Source organism: Gopherus flavomarginatus, chromosome 9, assembly GCF_025201925.1.
Source record: "Gopherus flavomarginatus isolate rGopFla2 chromosome 9, rGopFla2.mat.asm, whole genome shotgun sequence".
NCBI classification, from domain to species: domain Eukaryota; kingdom Metazoa; phylum Chordata; order Testudines; family Testudinidae; genus Gopherus; species Gopherus flavomarginatus.
In genome coordinates, this window is record NC_066625.1 from 73,432,620 (window position 1) to 73,457,221 (window position 24,602).

Below are 24,602 nucleotides of genomic sequence, written 5' to 3' on the forward strand. Positions count from 1 at the left end.
TGCTAGTAACGAGCAGCAAACCCCTCCAGGCGCTATTGTCACTCAGCACAACCACATGTGGATCCCAAACCCAGCTAGAATGCATGAATGCTCTCAGAGCCACTCATGAATCACACAGAGAGAGGCACCAGCCAAATCCTCCCAGCTTGGTACCTCAGGAATGTACCATCTTGCACTGCTCAAGACTAGCAGTGCAAATTTATTTATTGATTCACCACTTCATCCATTGAAAGTGGATATACACCAGCCTTTGGTAAGGGTGTTTGCTCAGGTTTACAAACACTTCAGGCAAACTCACTGGTAAAGATAAACAGTTAAATTTATTGACAACAAAAGATAGATTTTAAGTGATTATAAGTGATAGGGAAAAATTCAGAGTTTGATACCAAAAGAAGAAAAAATATATAAGCAGGCAGTCTAAACTCTCAACTCTGTTAGACTGAGTAACATCTAGATTAATCAGTTTTTCTGACCTCACTGGATATTGCAGTTCACAGTACACAATCTCACTCTTGAAACCTGGGCCAGTTCCCTCTGTTGGAGTCTTCAGTTTCTGAGTGTCCTTGTTGCTTGCAGAGTAGGTGGGGAAAGGAGAAAGGCCAAGAAGTTGGCCCTTGTGTTCTGTTGTATATCCTTAGTCCGTGTGCTTGGACAACACAAGTCCAGGTATGTCTGGTGGTCATTACTGAGTCTCCAAGCAAAGCTGAGCAATTCCCCTGGTGTGGCCTTATGCAGATGAGTCATTGAATTGTAACTCCCTTGCTGGACAATGGCTGTTGATGGTTGTGCCTCAGTTCCCTATGTGCAAAATGGGGATGGTAATACCACCTTACCTCACAGGGAGGTTAAAATTAAAGTGTGAAGAGCTAAGATGATATGAAAGTACCATAGAGAGACCCATGAAGGAAATAATAAGTCTGTATACGGTGTAGAGTTTGGATGGTGTGCAGTAAATAATACATGGTATCATATATTAAATGGCAAGGATAAAAATAAATATTGAATAGCTATCCATTCAGAGAGCACTGTCCATCCTGTGTGCTGAATGAGGTGTGGGGTCCTGTAGAAAAAAAATGGTATAATTGTGTTATTGAGGACTGCATCATAATACATATCTACAAGGAGGCTGAATTAAGGTTGCTCATGCAACCATAATAATTCTGGCACTTCCTAACTTTTGGATGCATGTCTTTGCTACCTTAGTGTTTTTGTTATATACAAATACTAATATAGGTTGCTTCTGGGTCTGTCTTTATTCTAGGCTGTTTGCTAAATTCCTTCCACATATCTGAATTTAGATGGCATTCTTGAGGGTTTTATTTGACATCCTTCCAATAGTTGGAGTGAACTCCATCAGCAGGTTCATGTTGTGGCCTAAATGGTTTAAAACCCAGGAAATTCAAATCAGATGCTAATGCTCTAACTATCTGATGGGCATGGAGGAAAAAACAAACAAATAAAATAGTGTACTTAGGGAGTGTCCACCTTAACTTTATATTTCTTGAATTTTAATGGTTTCTATTACAACCAAGGAACCTATTGGCAAGCAGTTATTTCCCCCGGGTTACTTCACCCATATGTAAAGTTGCACAGGTGCATTGATTTTTATAGGTTAAGGCCCAGAGATGTCTAAATGGAAGAAGGGTTTTTTGGTATTTGAACTTTTTTATGGTACTATAAGAGGAAATTATTTTGAGGTACATAGTAGAACACACATTTAGACTTGAATAAATAATAATTGTGCAACACTGTCTAAAATATATATTAAATTTTAATTAAATGATTAATGTGTATTTTGAGAGAAATCATCTTTTGAGGAAAATCATATGCATATTAAGCCTGGTTATATGTAACTGACTCATGAGGAACCTAAATCCTTATTCTACACATGATGTTTTTGTGATGCTCTGCTCAGGACACCCAGAAGTGGAAGCCACTGTGTTAACCCCCTGCCTCAGCAAGTGAGAGTTGTGCTAAACTCTTGTCAGCTCCCCGACACTCCAGGCTGTCTGCCTTGCCAGCAGATTCCTTGATATTCTGCCAGGCTAAACATTGCCTTGCAGGTAACAATCAGTGAGCCCCAAGTTGCCCAGAGACATCTCCCTCTCAGAAATTATTAAATTTGCTGCCTCCAAAGAGACAGGGCACAAATCCGCCTGTTAGCTTACCTGAAAATTCACACTTTCTTCAGTACAACAGCACTAGGTTTATAGTTTATGTAAAACTAAGAATAAGTTGAATCATAAAGAACAGATGTAAGTGACACTAAGCAAGAGTAAAAGAGACAGGTATGGTTACAAACAAAACAAAAACCGTGCTTTCTAGTGACTAAAATTAAATTTTTAGCAAGTTACAATCTTTGCCTATGCAGTTTTCTCACTTGTATCAGGTTACTAGCATCTCTAGCTCCCCAGGCTGAGGAGCCAATTTTCACAGAATCACAGGATGCTGTCCCCTTTTTTCCCTAAGTGATGGAAAACTAAAAGGTCTTTTTGCTCTCCTCGTATTTCCTCAAAGTCCATTGTCTTTGTCCCACAGCATGCTCACTTACCTGTTTTCTGCTTAACTTGATTGCTTTGTTTGTTATATGTACATGTACTTTCAATGTCCTCTGTCGATCAGACATGTAAATCCCCATTCCTTAGTCCAGGGCAGGCTTATTTTATGCACTGCCTCTCAAATATGTTTTAAGAACATATTTCCAGTACGCATACATAATTCTTTATACACAACCCATACATACATCATGCAGTGAAATTCCTGACCAGTGCATCACCAGTTTACATACAATATCTTACTAGATACCTTTTGGAAACATTAGGATGGCAGTATGTTGGGGATAGTGAGTGTGTCAGGCCTGTTATGAGTACAGTATATTGGCCCTCTGCCAGTGGGCATTGAGGGGCTCTGAGGGGCACAGGCTTGGTAGAGCGTAATAGATCCTTTAGTGTTTAATCCAACTATTGGGCATGTCTGTGAAGTATCCATTTCTCTCAAAGTCTAACTTTCTTAGCTGCTCCTATTGAAGTAAGTAGGAGTTTCACCACTAACTTCCATGGCAAAAGGCATGAATCCTTTATTTGGTAGGATAAGACTGACTGAGAAACACAGTGTAACTACAAATAATTTATGTCTTATTTACTTTTTCTATTTTTCTGTTGCCTCTCCAAAACTCTAGGGACTTTGCAAAATTTGAAATGCAGAATTAATAACACACAATTTTTAGTACAATATTCTAGTTCGTTAGTTTTTTTTCTAAGTGAGAGACACCTAGGAAATTTAAAGATACTCTATTTAACTATCTCATAAGAACCCACCTAAATAACTTTCAGTTCTCAGCTCCAGAGGCGCTGACTTTCTGATTTCCTGTGGAGTGCTTTAGCCCTGCTCTGTCCCTGGTTCCACCCACATTCTACCTCTTCCCCCAAGGCCCCACCCTGCCATGCATCTTCCTGCCCTGCTTCTCCCCATTCTGCCCCCTCCCCTGAGTGTGCCCTGCCCTCCCCTTCTACTGCCTGCTGCTGAACACCTGATCAGCAGCAGGTGGGAGGTACTGTAGGTGAGGAGGAGGAGCTGATTGGAAGTACCCACTGGTGGTTGCTGAGCACCCACTGTGTTTTTTCTGTGGGTGCTCCAGCCCTGGAGCACCCACAGAGTTTGTGCCTATGCTCAGCCCCTCCACCTGTGAAATCCCAGCTTTCCTAGATGCCTGCAAGAAAAGTTGAGTCCTGGAGTGTGCACACAAGGTTTACAAATCTAGGCTCTGGTGTTCCAAGGATGGGATTGTTCTGTTTCTTAGTGGCATTGGTGGAAAGAAAACCACATGTGAGCATGAACTTTATCTTTCCTTTAAAAATGATGATGTTTAAAACATTACAATTCAAGTCTCTCTAGTTAATGGGGATTTTTACAGCATGGTATAGACCTTTGAAGTTTCAGTATTTGTTTTATTGAAAACCTATTGATACAATCTCGATTTAAAGAGGCTGTCATCACAGGTATTTCCTAGCTCTTGGCTCCTTCCTGCCAGAGCATCTTTGTGTTGCATACATTTTGTCACTTATTTATTTTCATTTTTCTTCCTTCTAGTGTATGTAATAATATCAGTTTTCTGTTTGGCATCTGCAATGAGCCTGTACAACTGTCTTTCTGCTCTAATTAGAAAAATATCATTTGGGCAATGCAGGTATTGTACGTCTCTTTACTTTGTTATGGTTTCTTTGTTTTGGATATTTTTCTGTAGCTACTAAAACTACTGGGAGGAAATGTGCTAATGGTTTGAGAAACTAATTTAAACTTGCAGCTGCTTATGTACTGTATTCAATATTTTAGATTTGTAACACAAAATAAGGGTGCCTGGGGGTGAGATGAGGCTCTTTAATAAAACTTTAAATATGCAAAACTTTAAAGTAATGGTTCCTGAGTAGTCCTTACTTACTTCATTAGGACTACTGTGTCAGCAAGGAATACTAGCATAAAGAAATCTGGGATCGTGAAAACCCATGGCTGAACAAACACACCTATGCTTTCTTGCCAGCAGTGGTGGGTTTAAATTGTAATATGAGATGTATGTTTCAAGCAGTGTGTTATGGTCATAGGGACTCATCTGTTTTCAGACATGCTGTGGAATTAGTGGTGAGCATGGAACTGCATGTGTGGCATGTAAATGAATCTGCCTGATTGCATACTCTTCTTATTCCACCAGTGTCATTTGCACTACATTTAATTATAATTTTCTCTCTTCAACCTCTTAAAAATGTTTCATGCACATTTTAAGCCATAACAGTCCTTCATTTGCACTGTTCTGTTAACTATTTTTTATTTCTCCAAGTTTCTATAATATACCGAAAGTCATCCAAGCTGTGTTTTGGATGCCTGTCTCATAAATCTAAAAAACAAAACAAGCAAAGAATTGCCCATAGGTACCCATGCCTTTGCTTTTCTCTTGGGCTGTTGAGAGCTTTGCACTGTGATTACAAAGTTAATAAATCTGGACTCTGGCGGAGCAAGTGGGCAGAATGAGTTTCAAAATGAAGGACTCCTCAAAGAGAGAGAGTGCCTTGTGAGCACCTCTGTTGAATTAACTGTGTATTTTATTTGTTGTGTTATATTGTAGGCCTTTTTTGTATTTAAGACAAATTAATTTAACCATTTCATTTTTTAGGATTTCATGTTGCAACAAAAGTATTGAAGTGAGACTTATTTTTCTTGCTGGATTCTGCATAGCCACAGCTGTTGTTTGGGCAGTGTTTCGAAATGAAGATAGGTATGTGATGATTTTGGAGAAAATTTTGAATGGTGTCATGACAACAACTCAAACGTTATCCATATAGAAAATCCTGCAGCACAGTGTCCTTTCTAAGTTTTTGTTATTGTTAGTTTTTAAAAAGTATATAAAACTTTACTAAACTTAAACAGATGAATGAAAAGAACTGGTAACATTAAAACAAACCTATACAATTCATGTTTATATAGTTATTTGTAGTTACTAACTTAAAGAAATTCATAGTGGTGAGGGAAATCATAATTCTTCTTACTACAGAAGAATAAATACTGAAAGAAGGAGAAGAAAAGGATGCAGAAACAGGAACATGTTACTTTTTTGGAAAAGACTGACTAAACTGACAGGTCGTCTTCTACTATCCTTGACTAAAAACAAGTCTCTTGACCCTGATGACTTGAAGCCTTGTGCAGAACAACCTATAAGGCTAATATTAGCGTCAGAAGTGAAGCAAAGCTAAAGGAGCTGGTATACCACGGGTTGGCACAAAGTATAGCTCTACTAGTCTATGTGGCTGAGATTTTTTTTGAGAGTGTGTGCATGGGTGAGGGGCGTTGGCAGCTATTTCATTAGTATCTTCCCACCCAGTTCATCTTTGCAGTTGATATACTCTACAGCATGCTGGTCAGGGGAGTCTGACCATTCTATCAGAGGAGGTTGCTCATGTGTAAATGGGCCATCTTGAAATAAGTCTCTTCATGTTTTCATTAACGCTGCTTCCTAACAGCTAACTTACTGAAAATAATCTTCATAGTGAAGAGTGGATTGTTTACACATAAGCTCAGTGCTGCAGTTTATAAAGACAAATTCTACCTATTAGTGCTTTCTCAGTGGCTTAATTGAGGTAGGAAATGAGGAATCCCTGAGTTAATTTTGGTATGAGTAAGGAAATAGATCTTCACCTTCCTGGCATTGCAATGATTTAAGGCCCTTAAATGGACACTGTGAACTTGAAATCTACTCTTAAAATAAGTTCAAAGTAGTTTCGGGTACTGCACTAGCACCTGTGTTCCTCTGGCCATTTTTGTGGGACTTACAATCATATTTTTCCATTTTTTAAAAACTTTCTTCTTCCCCACACAATTGGGGAAACTTACTAAGATTCCAATCCTGAAACTTCTTTTGTGTGAGTTGACTGCTGCAGCTGTGCAGATTTCCACTGAAGCTCAGCATGGGCACAGCAGCCTACTCATTTCCAAGAAGTTGCAGGAATGAAGCCTAATTGCTTATGCATGGCAAATAAGAAACTGACTATATACAAAATTGAAGATTTTTGCTCCTTTTTCCATTAGTCTTAAGTATTACTTGTTATAATAGCAGATAAAAGACTTACAGTTAGAAGTGACTTTTATAAGTTAAGACCGTCTTCCATTAATGAACATCAATAAGTAGATATAAAAACTAGACTCCTCTCATTGTTATATCTTGCTGTAAGATTATAGAATTTGGTTTTTATTCCAACAAGACCAAACAAACCTACAGTATTCTGAAAATATAGAAAAATAAAATGTAAAGAGTTCATTTTTTATTTGTAGGTGGGCTTGGATTTTACAAGATATCTTGGGAGTTGCTTTTTGCCTAAACTTTATTAAAACACTGAAAATGCCCAACTTTAAGGTACAGTAAACAGTTTACCTAAATAAAGCATGTTGATATGCACATAGAAATACTAGTAACCGGAGGTAAATTAAAGAATGAAAAATAATGTTTAATGTTTTTTGGAAAAAAGGAAAGTTAGCAAAAGGACTCAACAGAATGTTCTTATAAATTATAAACTAAAACTACCAATAGAAAATGTTTACATAAATATTATGAGAGAATGTTAAAGGTAACCTAGAGGCATTTAGGAAGTATTGATGTATTAATTATGATTATCATGCAGTCTTTGAAAACTTATGTTTAATGTTTCCTTCTCTCTTTGCCAGTCATGTGTGATACTTCTAGGTCTCCTTCTTTTGTACGATGTATTTTTCGTCTTCATAACACCGTTTATCACCAAGGTAGGTCCACAGTTGTGATAAAGATTTGTGGTATGGAGGCCTGCTTGTGCATTTTATATTTTGTGCACTGAATTTTATACATTTAAATATTGTCCAGACATGGCTACCATTCTAGACATTCAAGTCTGTTACTCCCAGGAGTTTATCTGTGAAGTAATTTCTCCTACGTTTCTCAGTCTACCAACATCTTAATGAAGGGTTGCACAGGAATGTTTGTCTCATTCATTTAAACTTCGAAACAAAGGGGAAAGGATGGAAACAATGTAACAAAAATAAGGTGGATCCAAGCTAAATACAGCCTAGGGGGTGGGGAGGAGGAGGAGTAGTAGTAGTAATAGATACATCTAAAGGGATTATAGTAGGAATAGGAGGTAAGGAGTACTGATATAATGGCAGGGGAGAAGGAAACTAGCCTCAGGATGATCGTTAATCCTTCAAAAATGGGATTGTATATCTCTTTTGTGCTACAGCCCCCAAAAGGCTGCTCTGTTTTTACTTGCTATAGTTTACATTCTAATAAATGCTATCAGTCATACAGCAACCTGCAGTTTTTCAAATTCTCAGTTTTTTATCACTGCATCCTATCTAAATTCTGACTTATTTCTATACCCCATCTTTTGCTTTAAGACCCTTTATGTATCAGTTGAGGTTTTGGTGCTTTGTAGAATGCTGATTCTTTAACATGCTGTGGCACAAGTTATTTGCAAGTGCCCACATTTCAAAGTAGACAGAGAGTCTACAATGGCAGAGGAGTAGATTGCTGACCCGTTCTTCAGCTAAATAACAGCTTTAGCTGCTTTCATTAGAAAACAAACTATAGTAGCCAGTTTAGGTCTGACAGTTTTACTACAAAACAAAAGCATAAATCTTTACTTCATTAATCCGTGCACTTTGCTGGAATTTGAACAACTTCTGTTTTGGATCAGTGCATTCCATTTTGAATGGGTTGCTGGATGACATCCTGGACAAAATAATCTTGCATACAGTAGTACATTAAGAGGATTAGAGGACGTTGAGGTGCAAGCAGCAATTCTGTGTGTAATATTGAAGTGTTACACTGTATTCTTAAATAAGTGTTAAATCACTAATTGAAAAATAACCTTAAATTTCAGAATGGGGAAAGTATAATGGTTGAAGTTGCAGCTGGTCCTTTTGGTAACAGTGAAAAGGTATGAATAGTCTTATTCTGTATTATGAATGCAATATGGATACATATGTGCAAGATATAACACTAACTGAATTAGCTATGGAAAGTCAGTAAATTCAAGTAGCTTTTAGGTATAATTTTCTCACAAAATATAGCCAGCTTTTGCTACTTTTGTTAAAGTATTAAATACCTGTTGACTTGGGTTTGATCCTAGAATGATGGAAACTTGGTGGAAGGCCCTGCTGAACGCTCAGCTCCCCATGAGAAAGTAAGGATTGTATTTCAGATATGTTCACTGGACTTTAAATTGCATCCTCTGAAAAGGCTGTTCTTTTGGGGAAAACCTGGCTGTCAAAATTTTCCTCTTCAGGGCCTGGATATCATTGTTGGTCAATAGTTTATAGTCAGGATATCAATGTATATCTAATATTCCCATTGCTTGTGGTTACATTGTTCTTAATTTTTTTCATGTATATGATCTGTAAAATTGCAAATCCATTTTTTTCTACTCTAAATCTTAAAATCACATTTTAAACACTCAGTTTGTTGGTTCCTGTTTTCTTAATTTAGGTTCTTCCTAATTTGATGTTTTTCAGAAACTAGATGAATAAGTAGTTCTAATATTTTAATATTTCTTTCAAAAAAAATGTGATTTAGATTGAATTCATGTGGGATTTAAAAATATTGTTTTACAGTTACCAGTCGTTATTAGGGTACCTAGACTTGAATACTCTGCACTGACGATATGTGGAATGCCGTTTTCACTACTGGGTTTCGGAGACATCATTGTACCAGGTAAAGAAATGTTTTTGTCAACTATAAACAAAATTATCTGTGAATCTTTTTCATAATAACCTGATTCTCAAAGTGGATTTTCTATATTTCAGGCCTACTCCAGAGTTAAATACTGATTTCTAGCTTTTGATCTATAAAAATGCATTGTAAAACAATCTGTATTTTTATAATAGTCTGTAGTCTAAGTACAATTAGTATTAAGATTTTGTAAAACAATCTGCTTTCATATAAATTTATTTTCATAGCACTTGTATTTGTAGAATATAGTGCCATTAATATACTAATAATCAGGATCAGTGATTTAAAAATCAAGTTGGGTTTTACAGGAAATGTAACATAGCAAAGGATTATCATCACTTAATTTCTAATTCTGTGATGTATGATACAATACAAAATCCTCATTTTAAAAGAGCAATGTATACTGCATAACCAAATTATTTCTACAGTGTTCATAGAAGGAGAAAATATATTTGCCTTTTAATCAACATCATAATAGTAATTAGCTTTCTTCATCAATAGATCTCACAGCACTTTACAAAAGATTAGAAGGCTTAACTTGTGAAAACCTGAGTGCTACACCTGGCCCCACCATAGACTTTCTTAGAGACCTTGGGCAAATCACTTAACTTCTGTCTGACTTTCTCATCTGTAAAATATGAGTGTTTTTAATTTTTTCTCTCCTGTACTGAGGCAAAATTTAATTAAAGTGTGTTGAGAATCTTTGATGGAAGGCACTGCATACATGCTAAGTATTGGGTGTTGGTTACCACTGTGTAGTGCAGATCTGTCGTTTATATTTAATTAGTTGCAAAGCACATTAACTCATTTAAATGGACATATTGACTTTGGAGACAGGCTTATTCTAGAGTTATGTCTACACTGCGAGTGTTATAGCAGCATAGCTATAGCAGCATAGCCATGCCACTGTGATTCTGTACAGTTGATGCAGAGTACAGTGAAGGAAGGGGGTTTTCTGAGCAACAGTAGCTAGGTCAACAGAAGCATTCTTCTGTGGAACTAACTGTGTCTGCTCTGGGGTTAGGTCGGCATAGCTATGGTGTGGATTTTTCACACCCCTGAGCACAGTAGTTCTGTTGATGTAAGTTTTTAAGTATAGACCTGGCCTAAGGTTTCTCAAATAAAACTAATTGTGTTCTAGCTGTCCACAGTATTTAACTTGCAATTTTATCGTTAACTGTTTTCTTCCATATTGTTGATATAATGGGAAGTATGAATGTAAATTTATGTTATGGCAACTTAAACTTCTTCCAATAAATACTTTCTCCATATTCTCTCTTTAGGTCTCCTGGTTGCCTATTGTCGAAGATTTGATATTCAGACAAGATCGTCTTCTGTATATTATGTTTCCTGCACTATAGGTAAATAATTTTAATACAGTATTTTGGCAAAGTGTGTTTTTCTGTAAGCTGTTTTGTGAGATTACTAGATCATTTTTTTTAATTTTACAAAAGGGAATACTGTTAATATTTTAATTTCTAGTTTTGTTTTACTTGTCTGTAGCTGAGTTGCGTTGTTATAGAAATCAGTACTCTTGAAAACGTGAATATTTAAAGCACACTGAAATTACTATTTTTGCACATTTACATAATTAAATGGAAAATACTGTAATAGCTATAGTATTAGTCCTGTATGCAAAGGATATCTGTAATACATTGAGTGATGTAGTGCTGTATACTATTCAGTAGCTGTCCTGAATTTTTTTAATAGCTTATGCTGTTGGCATGGTGTTGACTTTTGTTGTTCTGGCACTGATGAAGATGGGACAGCCAGCCCTTCTCTATTTGGTACCATGTACACTCATTACCAGCTCACTTGTTGCCTGGAGACGCAAGGAGATGAAGAAGTTTTGGCAAGGTAGCAGCTATCAGGTAAATGTGAATGTGTTCTATAGTCAAAACAGGTTTGTAACTTTGTGTATATTCTTCCTTAAATAAGTATGTAGTAATATATTAGTAGCCAGTCACTTTACGTCTGTATCAGTAGTGCTTATTGCATTTCTTAAAAAAAATATATATTTTAGTCTGTAAGTCAACTTGATAGAACAAGATTTAAACGAAAATACAGATATTTGGCTCAATCCAGTAATATGAAAAATCAAAACAGATGACATTTTTCACATGAATACAATAGGAATTGTGCCAGAATGTGTATTATCTTCAGTATCTCTGAACCATCATATTGATGCAAAGTGTTATCATTTGGAACACTGAATATGGCACCCAAATGTTAAATTGGAAACCAGTTTCCAGGCTGCAATAGTTTCATATTAGAATACACTTGGAAAAAAAATTGGAAACACATTAGAGTTGACCAGTAGTTAAGAAACTAATTTCTAATGTTTTCTGCATTGGTCTTATGCTGTCATGATCACAAATGCCATTCTGCAACAAAGTGACCATTTGTGACTAGAGGCTTAGAAATATCAATTACAGTCAAAAACTTTTTTTACTGTGTCAGCACAAAGCAGTTGTAAACTGGCACTTTGAGGATTTCCCCTGCCTAAATTAATTCTTTCTTGAGTGGTGAGAATGTGTCTATGACCCAGCAATCTCTTGGGAGCTGTTGGCAGCTAGCATATATAAAAAGAGCCTTGATGTTACTCTGATTTATTCTGGGAAATGGCTCAGCGGTAGGACCATCCAAGAATACTGGGAGAACTTAAAGGTGTCTTAAAGCCATCTTTGTATGTCCTGCCACTGAGTTGTGTGATAGCTCTGGCCAGAATATGGACCACTATTTTCAAGAACAATTGATTTATGGTGAGAAAGTTGCTCTTAACTTTCAGATAGCTGTGTTAAGGTAAGCAGGAAGAAATTTTTTGTTTTTGTTGCTAATATAGGATGACACTCATCCAGATGTAGAGAGGTTACCTCCATGCCATGTAAGCTCTACATTGCCTGTCTGCAATGTAGAGAGCAATAATTCTACACCAGCTTCATTTAACGTGGTGTGTGTATTGCGGGCACTTGGGGGGAGGGAAGGAGTAACATCTCCTCACATAAATCCAGTGTGTAGAAGTGCCTCATGATGGTGTGGTGGGATTTTGCTCAGTACTCCAGTGTATAGGCTGAAATAGGCTATGGAGAAACTGCATGGCCAGCCTGAATAGATACTTATGTATGTACTTGCTCTCCCCCCTACGGTGGAATTTCTTGTACAAAGCCCAATTGCACAGGTTGCTTCTGGGAGTAGAGAGTTATAGTTAACTTCATTCCAAGAGAACAATATAATGTTCCTTGCTTAAGTTGTTAGTATGTTTGGTCTAAAAACTTCTAGTTTTTTAGCTACCAAAATTTTTTCTTACATTTCCTCTAACAAAATTCATATTTGGAAGGTTTATGTTGCCATCGTAGTTATTTTATGTGCTTTTTCAACTGTGGGGTTTGTTTTTGTTTGTTTTTAAGGATGAAAACCACTCTGAACTTGGCCCTATTATTGGGTCAAAGTTTGGCACACACAAAAGTTTGATTTACTTACTGGAGATTTGGCTGAGATTCAAACATTCTATGTGATCTTAATGAGGCATTTACTCAATTTCTTCTGTACAGTTTTAGGATTTCTTTGCCTTTGTTTCATCCAATTTATTTTTTTTCAGAGGATCTTATTCAATGCATCTTCAGATTCAGAGAATCCTGTATATCTCAGATCTTTATCGCATAGTTTAACTTCCTGCAGTATATGAAGATTCTGTATTTTGAACTAGCAATGGTTTCTTTACATACTTGTATTTTAAAAAAATATATTGGGGCCAAATCTTCAGTTGCTAATGCTCAGTGCAGCTGGAAGAAAGCTGTGTTTACAACCATCTTTCAGCTAACCTTCTCTTGAGGCCTCTAGCACTGGAATACATTAGCTGGAGTAGTCCTTACTGGGATGGAGGGGGACCCCTGATATACTTGCTGCACACGCTTTATGCCCATGAGGATTCTCCCACACTGAGAAAATCATCAATATCCCTTTTATAGCTAGTTTAATGTTCCTTTGTACTGTTTCAACAGGGCAAAAGGACCTTAGAAGATGCCTAGTATCTTGTCATTAATGTATAATGTAAGCTATACTTAGTCATTTGACACAATAGCTCTGGTTTTCTAGATGCAGTTATCACAAAATAATTCTTTTTGTTGTTAATTTGTCTTGAAACATTCCTGTTGTGTATGACTGTAGTAATGGAGTGAATTTCATTTAGGTATTCGACTCCTCCAGGAAGCCTTTGCTACAAGGTGTGATATAGTCTTCTTTTAGTGCAATTTGTATTAATCTGCTCATCCGTTCTTTTCTTTTGCTTTCTATTTTTCAATTCTTTTTTGCATCTGCTTGCCTTCCATTTTTGGATATAATTCATTTAAAATATAAGGCAGATGAGAACTTCTGATTACATACTTTAAGAAATATGAGAGTCACGAAGATTTCAGCCTTTAATGTGGAATTTGAATAATCAGGCAAACTTAATAACTGCATTAAAAATGAGTATTACTAAAGACTTTTTTGTCTTTGTTTTTCCCCAAAACAAATTGTACACATTTTCTTCAGGAACTTAGCTACCTTTTACTCAGGTGGGGTAATGGTGGTGGCGGCAGCAGCAGCAGCCACTTTCCACTGCATTGCCAAAGCAATAAAAACATGTCATGGAACTAACTGAAGGATGCCCTTCTGTGGTTTTTCCCCTAACAACTCCCATCCTTTGTCAAAATTAAAGTATTTCCTTTTTTGACAGAGGGTGAGAATGTTTTAAAAATTCTAATATGTAAAATGTTATCATTGAAGACATATTACAAGAGGAGTTATGCTTTCTAGGCATTACATTTTTCCTGAGAATATTGTTAGAACTTCGTCCAAATTCAGGGCACATGCAGGCTGAGAGCAAGTGGTAGCATGTTTCATAAGAGTGGAAAGGCCGTGTATATCTCACTACTACTCAGTACACCAGATCTCCATGGATGCCATGAGAGTCGCTGGATTGGTGTTTGATTACACTGCTTGCTATCCTTACTGTGTGTTACCCCGCTGATATTTCCATCTGGCTCAGTGCCTCATATAATTCTTGTATACTACTGTCTGTGTGTGACTATTATTTCATAGTCATTACTAGTTAATAGCTTCCATGTCCAGCCATGTATTGTGCTGCCTTTCTTGACTTTGTCTTAGATCTCCCTGTGACTACCATGGTTTAACACAGTACCCTCCTCTTCTTCTTCGAGTGATTGCTCACATCCATTCCAGTTAGGTGTGCGCGCCGCGCGTGCACGTTCGTCGGAAACTTTTTACCCTAGCAACTCCAGTGGGCCGGCAGGTCGCCCCCTGGAGTGGCGCCGCCATGGCGCCCAATATATATCCCTGCCGGCCCACCCGCTCCTCAGTTCCTTCTTACCGCCGTGTCGGTCGTTGGAACTGTGGAGCGCGGCATAGCTGTCCTCCACGTCCCTAGCTCTCCTTGTTTTTCTATCGTTATCTCTATTGTAGTTGTTAATTAGACTGTTAGTTAGATAGTAGTAGTTAAGTGTTAAGTAGTTGTAAATAGTTTTTCGCCGGGGGCTTAGCCCTTCCCGGCACCCGGCACCGGGCTCATGCCTGGTTCGCCGGGCTTCAAGCAGTGTGCGGCCTGCAAGAAGCCTATGCCCACGAGCGACCCCCACGACGCGTGCCTGAAGTGCCTGGGGGAATCGCATAGATCCGACAAGTGCCGCATCTGCAAGGCTTTTAAGCCAAGGACTAAGAAGGAGAGGGATCAAAGGCTCCGGACTCTCCTCCTGGAAGCGGCACTTGACCCGGCGGCTTCGCAGGCCGTGATGTCGGCGCCGGCACCGGATCGCACCGGCACCGAGAAGACTCCCCGGCACCGACCTTCTCCGGCACCGGGGACAGAGCCTAGGCCGTCGAAGTCCACTACTCCGGCCAGGCACACCCGAGTGGAGCGCCCGGCCTCAGCATCGGCCGCGGCGCCGCCGGCACCGTCGACTCCGGGCCCGGCGGGTCCGTCGAGTCCGGTGCCGCCAAGCTCCCCCATGACATCTGGGGTCGAGATAGTGGTGCCATCTACACCAGAGACCTTCGCCTCGGCACGGGACCTCATAGCCATGACCGAGCCCACTCAGCTACCACCCCCGGTACCTCCGGTGCGGGTTGTGTCCAGAGGCAAGCCTATGATGTCGGCACCGTCCCGGGACTCTCGTTCTCGCTCCAGGTCCCGACGTCAAGGTCGCTCCAGATCCCGCCGCCGCTCGCAGTCCCGGCACCGCTCCCCTCAGCGGTACCGGTCGCACTCGCGGCGCCGGTCGACACCGAGACGGTCGCGGTCAGAGTCCAGCCGTCGTTACCGGCACCGCGAGTCCAGGAGCCGATCCAGACGTTCGCCGCACCGGTCGACCTCCCGGCGCCGAGCTGGTGGCAGGTCCCGGTCCCGGTCGACCTCCCGGTACCGAACCGGTGGCAGGTCCCGATCCCGGCACCGAAGCGGCGCCCGGTACCGATCCAGATCCCGGCACCGTGGCAGAACTCGGTCCCGCTCCCGGCACCGTTACGACTCCCGGCACCGGTCCCCGGCACCGAGACGATCACCCGTGCCGGCCCGCGCGGACCATTACCATCCAGGGTCCGCTCCGCCATGGCCCTCGAGGCAGCCGTCCGTGTCTTCGCTGGCGGACAGTGGGTACGCGCTGGGCACCGACCGGCAGGCGGCGCTGTTCAGCGAGCCTCCACAGCAGGACGCAGCCCCACAGCAATGGGGTTTCTGGACACCCTGGGCGTATCATCAGGCCCAGGGCCCCCAACAGCTCCCTGCTAGGCCGGCGACTGCAGAGCGCAGGGCACCTGAGGCCTCGTTGTCTCGCCCCCCTCCCTCCCCGGATGGGGAGGAAGGATCCAAGCAACAGGACTCCACTTTGGCTCCTGAGGCAGAGGCGAGGGCCGAGGGAGACCCCCCTTTAGACACCTTCTTGCCGGGGGTCTCCTCATCTTCTTCCCCTGATGAAGCGGTGGCTGGGACCTCCTCCAACAGCCCCCCCCTGCTGGACCTCAGGGCGCACCAGGACCTCCTCCGGCGAGTAGCCCAAAACCTGAGTCTACAAGCCGAGGAGGTCTCGGAGGTAGAGGACCCTATTGTCACCATCCTCTCCGCAGACGCTCCCACCAGGGTCGCCCTGCCGTTCATACGGACCATCCAGGCCAACGCCACCACCATCTGGCAGTCCCCGGCCTCCATTCCTCCCACTGCGAAGGGCGTCGAGAGGAAGTACATGGCTCCTTCTAAGGGCTACGAGTACCTCCACGTACACCCGACTCCGTGTTCCCTGGTGGTCCAATCCGTCAATGATAAGGAGCGTCATGGTCAGGAGGCTCCAGCCCCCAAATCCAGGGAGGCTAGGCGGATGGACCTCCTCGGCCGTAAGGTGTACTCGGCGGGGGCGCTGCAACTCAGGGTCTCCAACCAACAGGCCCTGTTAAGTAGATACGCCTTTAACTCCTGGGTGGCAGCAGACAAATTCAAGGAGCTGTTGCCACAAGACGCTCGTCAGGAGTTTGCGGCCATCTTAGAGGAAGGCAAGAAGGTCGCACGCACGTCCTTGCAAGCCTCTCTGGACGCTGCGGATTCGGCTGCCCGTACCCTCGCGTCGGGTGTAACAATGCGTCGCCTCTCCTGGCTGCAGGTTTCCGGCCTTCCGCCGGAGCTCCAGCACACAATACAGGACCTTCCTTTTGAAGGCCAAGGGCTGTTTTCGGATAAGACAGACCCTAGACTAAAGAATCTAAAAGACAACCGCGTCATCATGAGGTCACTGGGGATGCACACTCCAGTGACGCAGCGCAGACCCTTCCGGCCGCAGCAACAGCAACAACAGCGCAGGCCGTATCTCCAGTTCCGCCAGCGGCAGGACCTTAACAGGCGCCGCGGCAGGAACGGAAGGCGCAGGCACTCGGGGAACCAAGGGGGCCAAAACCAAGGCTCCTCTAAGCCCCCGCCTGGTCCCAAGCCTTCATTTTGAAGGTGCGCCCGAGGGCGCAGTAACAGTTTCCCCATTGGATCCTTTCCCCCCGTTTTCCAACCGCCTTTCTTTTTTCCTCCCGGCGTGGTCCCTAATAACATCAGACCGCTGGGTCTTATGCACGGTGCAGTCAGGATACCGCCTGCAGTTTGTTTCATTTCCTCCTCCCCGCCCCCCTTCCTCGTCCCTCTTCAGGGACCCCTCTCACGAGCAATTCCTTCGGCAGGAGGTGCAGACGCTCCTCCGCAAAGGAGCTATAGAGGCGGTGCCGGAGAACGAGAAAGGCAAGGGGTTTTATTCCCGCTACTTTCTGATCCCCAAGGCCAAGGGAGGCCTCAGGCCCATCCTCGACCTGCGAGAGCTCAACAAGTACCTGGTGAAGTTGAAGTTCCGCATGGTTTCCTTGGGGACCATTATCCCATCCCTGGATCCGGGAGACTGGTACGCCGCCCTCGACATGCAGGACGCGTATTTCCACATTGCTATCTGGCCACCCCACAGACGTTTCCTTCGCTTCGTTGTGGGGTCTCTGCATTACCAATTTGCAGTCCTCCCATTTGGCTTGTCCACGGCCCCGAGAGTGTTTACGAAATGCATGGCAGTTGTGGCGCAGCTTCGGCGCAGTCGTATCCACGTGTTCCCGTATCTGGACGATTGGTTGATTCGGGGCACGTCGGAACAACAAGTCTGCAGCCATGTCCGTGTGATCACCGACATGTTCGCCACTCTGGGCCTCTTGGTGAACACAGACAAGTCCACCCTGGCCCCCACACAAAGGGTGGAATTCATCGGGGCCGTCCTGGACGCCACTGTGGGCAGGGCCTTGCTGCCATTGCAGCGGTTCCAGGCCTTGTCGGCAATCGTGCAACGACTACAGACAGCCCCCCTGACGTCAGTGAGGACGTGTCTAACCCTGTTAGGCCACATGGCGGCCTGTACTTTCGTGACCAATTACGCTCGGCTCCGCATGAGGCCACTCCAGCTGTGGCTCATCAGTCATTACAGGCCGACAAGACAGCCACTAGATATGTTAATCACGATCCCCCAGAGGGTCTTAGATTCTCTCGGCTGGTGGCTGGACCAGTCAGTGTTGTGTGCGGGTCTCCCCTTCCACCCATCTCAGCCCTCGGTGTCCCTAACAACAGATGCCTCAGATCTCGGCTGGGGGGCCCACGCAGGGACCCTGAGGACGCAGGGCCTGTGGTCCCAGGAGGAGGTGCGGCTACACATCAACATGCGGGAGTTGAGAGCGGTCCGTCTTGCTTGTCAAACGTTCTGTCATCAGCTCCAGGGTCGTTGTGTCGCGGTGTTCACCGACAACACGACGACCATGTATTATATCAACAAGCAGGGCGGCACCAGATCCTCCTCCCTGTGCCACGAGGCGATACGACTCTGGGACTTTTGTGTAGCCCACTCCATTCACCTCATGGCTTCCTTCCTCCCCGGAGTACGGAACACGCTGGCGGATCGATTGAGCAGATCCTTCCTGTCACACGAGTGGTCCCTTCGCCCGGACGTCGCCCTCTCCATCTTCCGGAGGTGGGGTTATCCCCGGGTGGACCTCTTCGCGGCCAAGGGGAACAGGAAGTGCCAAGCGTTCTGCTCCTTTCAGGGCAGGGAACCCGGGTCGATAGCGGATGCCTTCCTCATCCAGTGGTCGACCCACCTGTACTATGCATTTCCCCCATTCCCGTTGGTCCACAGGGTCCTTCTGAAGGTGCGCAGGGACAGGGCTCATGTGATCATGGTAGCCCCGGCGTGGCCCAGACAGCACTGGTACCCCATGCTGCTGGACCTGGCCATAGCCGACCCAGTTCCCCTGCCCCTTCATCCGGACCTGATTACCCAGGAGCACGGGACCCTCTGTCACCCGGACCTGCAGTCGCTGCACCTAGCGGCGTGGCTCCTGCGTGGCTGACTGGCTCTGAGCTGCGCTGTTCCACGCCGGTGAGGGAAGTGCTCTTGGGCAGCAGAAAGCCGTCCACAAGAGCGACATATTTGGCCAAATGGAAGCGATTCTCCTATTGGTGCGTGGAGAGAAATCTCCGCCCTATGGAAGTTTCAGTAGCCAACATCTTAGACTACATTTGGTCCCTCAAAGGGCAAGGTCTGGCCATATCGTCGTTACGAGTCCACCTAGCGGCTATCTCCACCTTTCACCCGGGTGCGGATGGTAACTCTGTTTTTTCCCACCCGACGGTGTCTAGATTCCTTAAGGGGCTGGAACGTTTATACCCTAACGTCCGTCCCCCTGCTCCAACCTGGGATCTTAACCTGGTGTTGTCCCGACTCATGGGGCCCCCCTTTGAGCCGTTAGCTACTTGCTCCCTGCTTTACCTCTCTTGGAAGACGGCCTTTCTAGTAGCTATCACCTCAGCTAGACGGGTGTCGGAACTCCGGGCTCTTGTGGTAGACCCCCCATACACGGTCTTCCACAAGGACAAGGTGCAGCTGAGACCACACCCTGCTTTTCTCCCCAAGGTGGTCTCAGCCTTCCACGTCAACCAAGAGATATTCCTCCCGGTTTTTTTCCCGAAACCTCACTCCTCAGGCAGGGAGCAGCAGCTCCACTCGCTTGATGTCCGTAGGGCTCTCGCGTTCTACGTGGAGAGGACCAAGCCCTTCCGCAAATCCCCCCAGCTTTTCGTGGCAGTAGCGGACCGCATGAAAGGGCTTCCTATCTCCTCCCAGAGGTTATCCTCTTGGGTAACGTCCTGCATCAGGACCTGCTATGACTTGGCCCACGTCCCTACGGGCCGTGTGACTGCGCATTCTACCAGGGCGCAGGCGTCGTCGCTGGCTTTCCTCGCCCGTGTGCCCATCCAGGAAATCTGTCGGGCAGCGACCTGGTCATCGGTCCACACCTTTGCTTCCCACTACGCCCTGGTCCAGCAGTCTAGAGAGGATGCGGCCTTCGGATCTGCAGTGCTCCATGCCGCGACTTCTCGCTCCGACCCCACCGCCTAGGTATGGCTTGGGATTCACCTAACTGGAATGGATGTGAGCAATCACTCGAAGAAGAAAAGACGGTTACTCACCTTTGTAACTGTTGTTCTTCGAGATGTGTTGCTCACATCCATTCCACACCCGCCCTCCTTCCCCACTGTCGGAGTCGCCGGCAAGAAGGAACTGAGGAGCGGGTGGGCCGGCAGGGATATATATTGGGCGCCATGGCGGCGCCACTCCAGGGGGCGACCTGCCGGCCCACTGGAGTTGCTAGGGTAAAAAGTTTCCGACGAACGTGCACGCGCGGCGCGCACACCTAACTGGAATGGATGTGAGCAACACATCTCGAAGAACAACAGTTACAAAGGTGAGTAACCGTCTTTTCTTTGTTACACTTCTTTTCAAAGCTTACGGGGGGATGATTGAGCAGTGGTATTCCACAGCCTGAGATGAGTATCTTTGTGTACAGTATCTGGAATAACACGCGACTTCACACACACGCAGCTCTTGGCTATTAACATAATGATGATAACTTTGGCTACAACTCCAAATGTAATGCTAAAAATGCATGCCTGACTACATAATGTAAATTAATTGCTTTTGCTCTGTTTACTTTTTTTGTTGTATCTTTTTTGAGAAGGATTGCAGTGTGAGAAATATACCTTCTCCAATCAAATTTCATGGGGATTTTTAGAATGCAGATGTAGTGGTCTTGTACTAGAATACTATCCACAGTCTCCACTCATTATTATGCTTTGTAAAAAAAATCCTGATTCTTATTTGCTACTAGTCTGAACTAACTCTGAAGGGGGACTGCACATTATTGGGCAAATGCAGTGTTTTGAACCCTGATCTTTCTTCGTCCCCTCTGAAAAGAGAGACATGAAATTAAATACAGAACTTGCTTAAGCAACATTAATAATCAGATCAAATTTCACAGAAGTAAAGAATCAGCCAAGATTACTTATATTGTTAAACTGTGTGTGTGTGTGTGTGTTTGTTTAGTAAATAGGCAGAAGTCTTAAAATGCAAATTAAAATGGGACAGGCAGTCTGGATTTGTAACCTTTAAACTCACTTTCTTCACCCTCTTTTCTTCTCCCTCCACTCCGCCACAAGAGTACATATTCTTATTCTTATTTTTTGGACAGTGTTATCAGCATGAATTTTCAACTGCTCCTGTGAAATTCCTCCTTTGTTACATTGAGAGAGTTTTTGAGGCTCAAGTCTTTAGAAATCAGCATGACCGTATACATCTCACTGGGCTCAATGATGCAACCCTACTTTCAGATTCTGACCTTTTAAGGTGTATTCTGCTGGGAATTTTAATGAATCATTGCACACAGGAAAAGCGTTCATGACTCACTATAATATATGATTTACTTGGAAAAGTAAATTACTGATTTTTTTAAGTGTACAGCAATTCTGTGTAAAGTTGCACAGCTTTTTAAAAAATGAATTGGGTTTTTGGATTGCTTATATTTAGCAGGTGTAGCTCAGTGGTAAATGTGTTCTTTTTTTGGTCTGATATTTATCACCAATTATTGTTTTAATCCAAATATTTTTCCATAACCTGTTTTACTGTGCTTGTATTAGCAGAGCCTATACAATTGTTCTTGGTGTTTTTAAAGTTACTTTTAAAAAAAAATTAATGTAAAAATTCTCCCACTGGAGCAAAAAATAATGCAATATTAAAACTATATAATGTCTGAGACACTTAGATCATTGTTTTTCTATCTTCAGATTTTTCCCAACCTCTAAACATAAGTCATTGGCTTGTGTAGAGAGCCTTTCCTCACCGATCTGTCTGTTATACTGGATATTGATAAACAAGTATATGAATAACATGACATGTTCCACAATGTATGCGTTTTATTAGTTCTGTAACTTAAATCACACAGGGTCATAATTGCAAGATAAGGATTTGATTAACTAGCAGTAGTTTCTTGTAATATCACCAGGCTTTAGCATTATGGTGCATATGTCTACATATAAAATGTACATGTGAGATGCAGTGAAAGGTTGGGGGGTTTTTTTTGTTTTTTTTTAATTGGTATGAGTTTGGGATGACTGACTTGTTCAGAGGCGAGTTAGCTGGTCATCTGAAACAGATGTCAGAAAAATCTTTATCCCTCACCATACTATTACATATTCTGTATATGCCACATCAGACAGAATTATTTTAGAGATTTTATCATACTTTTAGTTTGCACTTTAACGTTCCACTTATTAAAGCCAGGTTTCCTGAGTTACTGCACAAACCCCAGAAACAGAAGAAAATTATAATACATTTTAAAAACTACCTAATTGAGTTTTTCCATGTACAAAAATGTCATTATCTTAACGTTTGATATCTGAGGACCTCTCAGAGCAAGAAACAAGTGTTGTGACCAGGGTGGGTTTGATTTAAATCACTAGTCAGGAAGAGTCGTTTTAATCATGGATTTCTACATAAAAGTGCATTCTTGTTGGTTGTTATAATCTTAATACATATTCTTCACAACTCAGAGATAGATGTAGGTTTCACTTTTAGAAGGTACACAGTATACATTTTTAAAGTGATCTATTTTGATAACTTTTCAGTTTTACAGCTATATCAGAAAATGAATCATTGTTTGGTTATTTCATTTACCAAAGGTAATTGAAGCACATATTTATGAAGTCATTGGGAGGTGAACAATCTTCAATTCAACAGGTTAATCATTTATATTTGGAGGATTTTCTTGCCATGTTGTATTAGGAGAAAATCACCAGACAGAAATTCAAATTGTTATGTATTGTTTTTTTTTTCTTCAACAGCAAACATATGCTTGTTTTGTTAAAATATTATGTGAATTTTTGAATGTAGTTAAACGTTCATTTTTTTAAAATCAAGTTTGTTTTTGTTAACATTGTTAACTAAAATAGTTAAATGAAATATTAAAAAAAACCACCAAAAATTAAATAAACTGTGTCAGCCAGGACAACACGAGTAACTTAAAATATTGGCTTCTGCAGCTAACTCAGTCGTCTTCATTTTCCTGTTTGTTTATAACTTGGAAAAGAAAAAGAAACTTTCCTGCTTTTTCATGTCCCAAGCAATTTCTCAATTTGGAATGAATTAGTCTAAAGAAAGAAAATATTCTTTCTAGACCGGCAGAAGCTACTGCTGTTAAGTGAGCTTATCACTTCAACAGTCTCTGAATCCAAGTGCTTAAGTGACTTCCACCAGTTCACTGGTATGACTTTCTTTAAAACATTATCAGCAGATATATTTCTTGAATGGTTCACCCTTATCGCTGAAGTGTATTATAGCTGGCATTATGGAGGGATGATTGCTGGATGTCCATGCCATAGCCAGCTCCTCCTCTTCAGCAGTTAAGGTTTGACCCTGGTACTGAGTATTGAGAATATTTGCAAGAAAATGAACTGGAGATAGTGCTTGTTCCATTTAATTTTTTAATGCTTGTAATTTAACTCTGTCATTACATATTTCTCTCTTTAAGATCTCACTCAGTTCCTTCCAAATTTCAACAGCATCAGCAATAAAACAGCTGTTTCCCTGCATTCTGTTCAAGGCTACAGAAATAGACTTCAGGGTACTCAGCGTGTGTTCAACATTTCTCTTAAGCCCAATGTTGAGAACTTCAGCTGTGACAGTGCTATCTATTTTTTCACAATTTTGTTCACAAACTGTCATCGTATTAGGGCAGTTCTTGATATAGTGCTCAAAACAGTCCACTACTGAGTTCCATTGCATGTCTTGTGGAAGAGTTAACTTGGTTCCTCCCACTTTTTTCAGAATAGCTGCTGCAAAGTGGTTCTTATGGAAGTATTTTGCAGTTTCAATATCATTAGCCTTTATTTCTGGAACACTGAAGTCTTTGACTAGGAGGTGCATCAAATGAGCACTGCAACCGTATGTTATTAACTTGAGACTCTCTTCTAAGTAATTTGTTCTCATCTTGGATACATTTGCAGCATTGTCTGTGACCAAGCTGTGTACAGGACGTTTGAATTTTTTCCCACAGTTTGTTATACCTTTTACTGCTACTTTTTTTAAGTATTCTGCTGTGTGTGCATTTCCTGATGTATCAATTGTTTCTGTAAGGAAGACATTCCCTTCTTCTGTTGTCACACAAGCACATACAACAGGATCATTGTGGACATTGCTCCACCCATCAAGACTCAGGTTAACAGTTTCACCCTCTAGACCTTTTGCACGCTGCTCAATTTCTTTCAAACACTTTATCCAGCATTTGCCTGTGTCATCTGCTCTGTTGGGTGGACCGTAAAGCTGTCACACTTACATATGGAAGAGCTATATTAAGTAGCTTATGTTTTCAAATATATTTATCATTTGTCTGAGGTGGCAATTCGGTGACAAGTCCTTCAGTCCCTCACTTCCTCTTTGGCGGCACTTTGGTGGCACCTCAATCGCTCCGCTTGAGT

The 24,602-nt window shown here is 42.5% G+C and overlaps 1 protein-coding gene across 4 annotated transcripts in view; it reads left to right on the top strand.

The window, feature by feature from the left end:
• SPPL2A (signal peptide peptidase like 2A) overlaps nucleotides 1-24,602 on the top strand; it is a 53,580-nt gene that overhangs the window by 23,443 nt on the left and 5,535 nt on the right. The window contains exons 7-16 of one of the 4 annotated variants that reach the window (XM_050966641.1): nucleotides 4,090-4,186; nucleotides 5,165-5,266; nucleotides 6,817-6,898; nucleotides 7,207-7,281; nucleotides 8,394-8,450; nucleotides 8,643-8,696; nucleotides 9,124-9,223; nucleotides 10,525-10,602; nucleotides 10,952-11,112; nucleotides 13,431-13,464. In XM_050966641.1, coding sequence (XP_050822598.1) covers nucleotides 4,090-4,186; nucleotides 5,165-5,266; nucleotides 6,817-6,898; nucleotides 7,207-7,281; nucleotides 8,394-8,450; nucleotides 8,643-8,696; nucleotides 9,124-9,223; nucleotides 10,525-10,602; nucleotides 10,952-11,112; nucleotides 13,431-13,464 — 840 coding nt within the window. The remainder of the gene's footprint in view (nucleotides 1-4,089; nucleotides 4,187-5,164; nucleotides 5,267-6,816; nucleotides 6,899-7,206; nucleotides 7,282-8,393; nucleotides 8,451-8,642; nucleotides 8,697-9,123; nucleotides 9,224-10,524; nucleotides 10,603-10,951; nucleotides 11,113-13,430; nucleotides 13,465-24,602) is intronic. The other 3 variants (XM_050966640.1, XM_050966643.1, XM_050966642.1) reach the window with 3 other exon arrangements.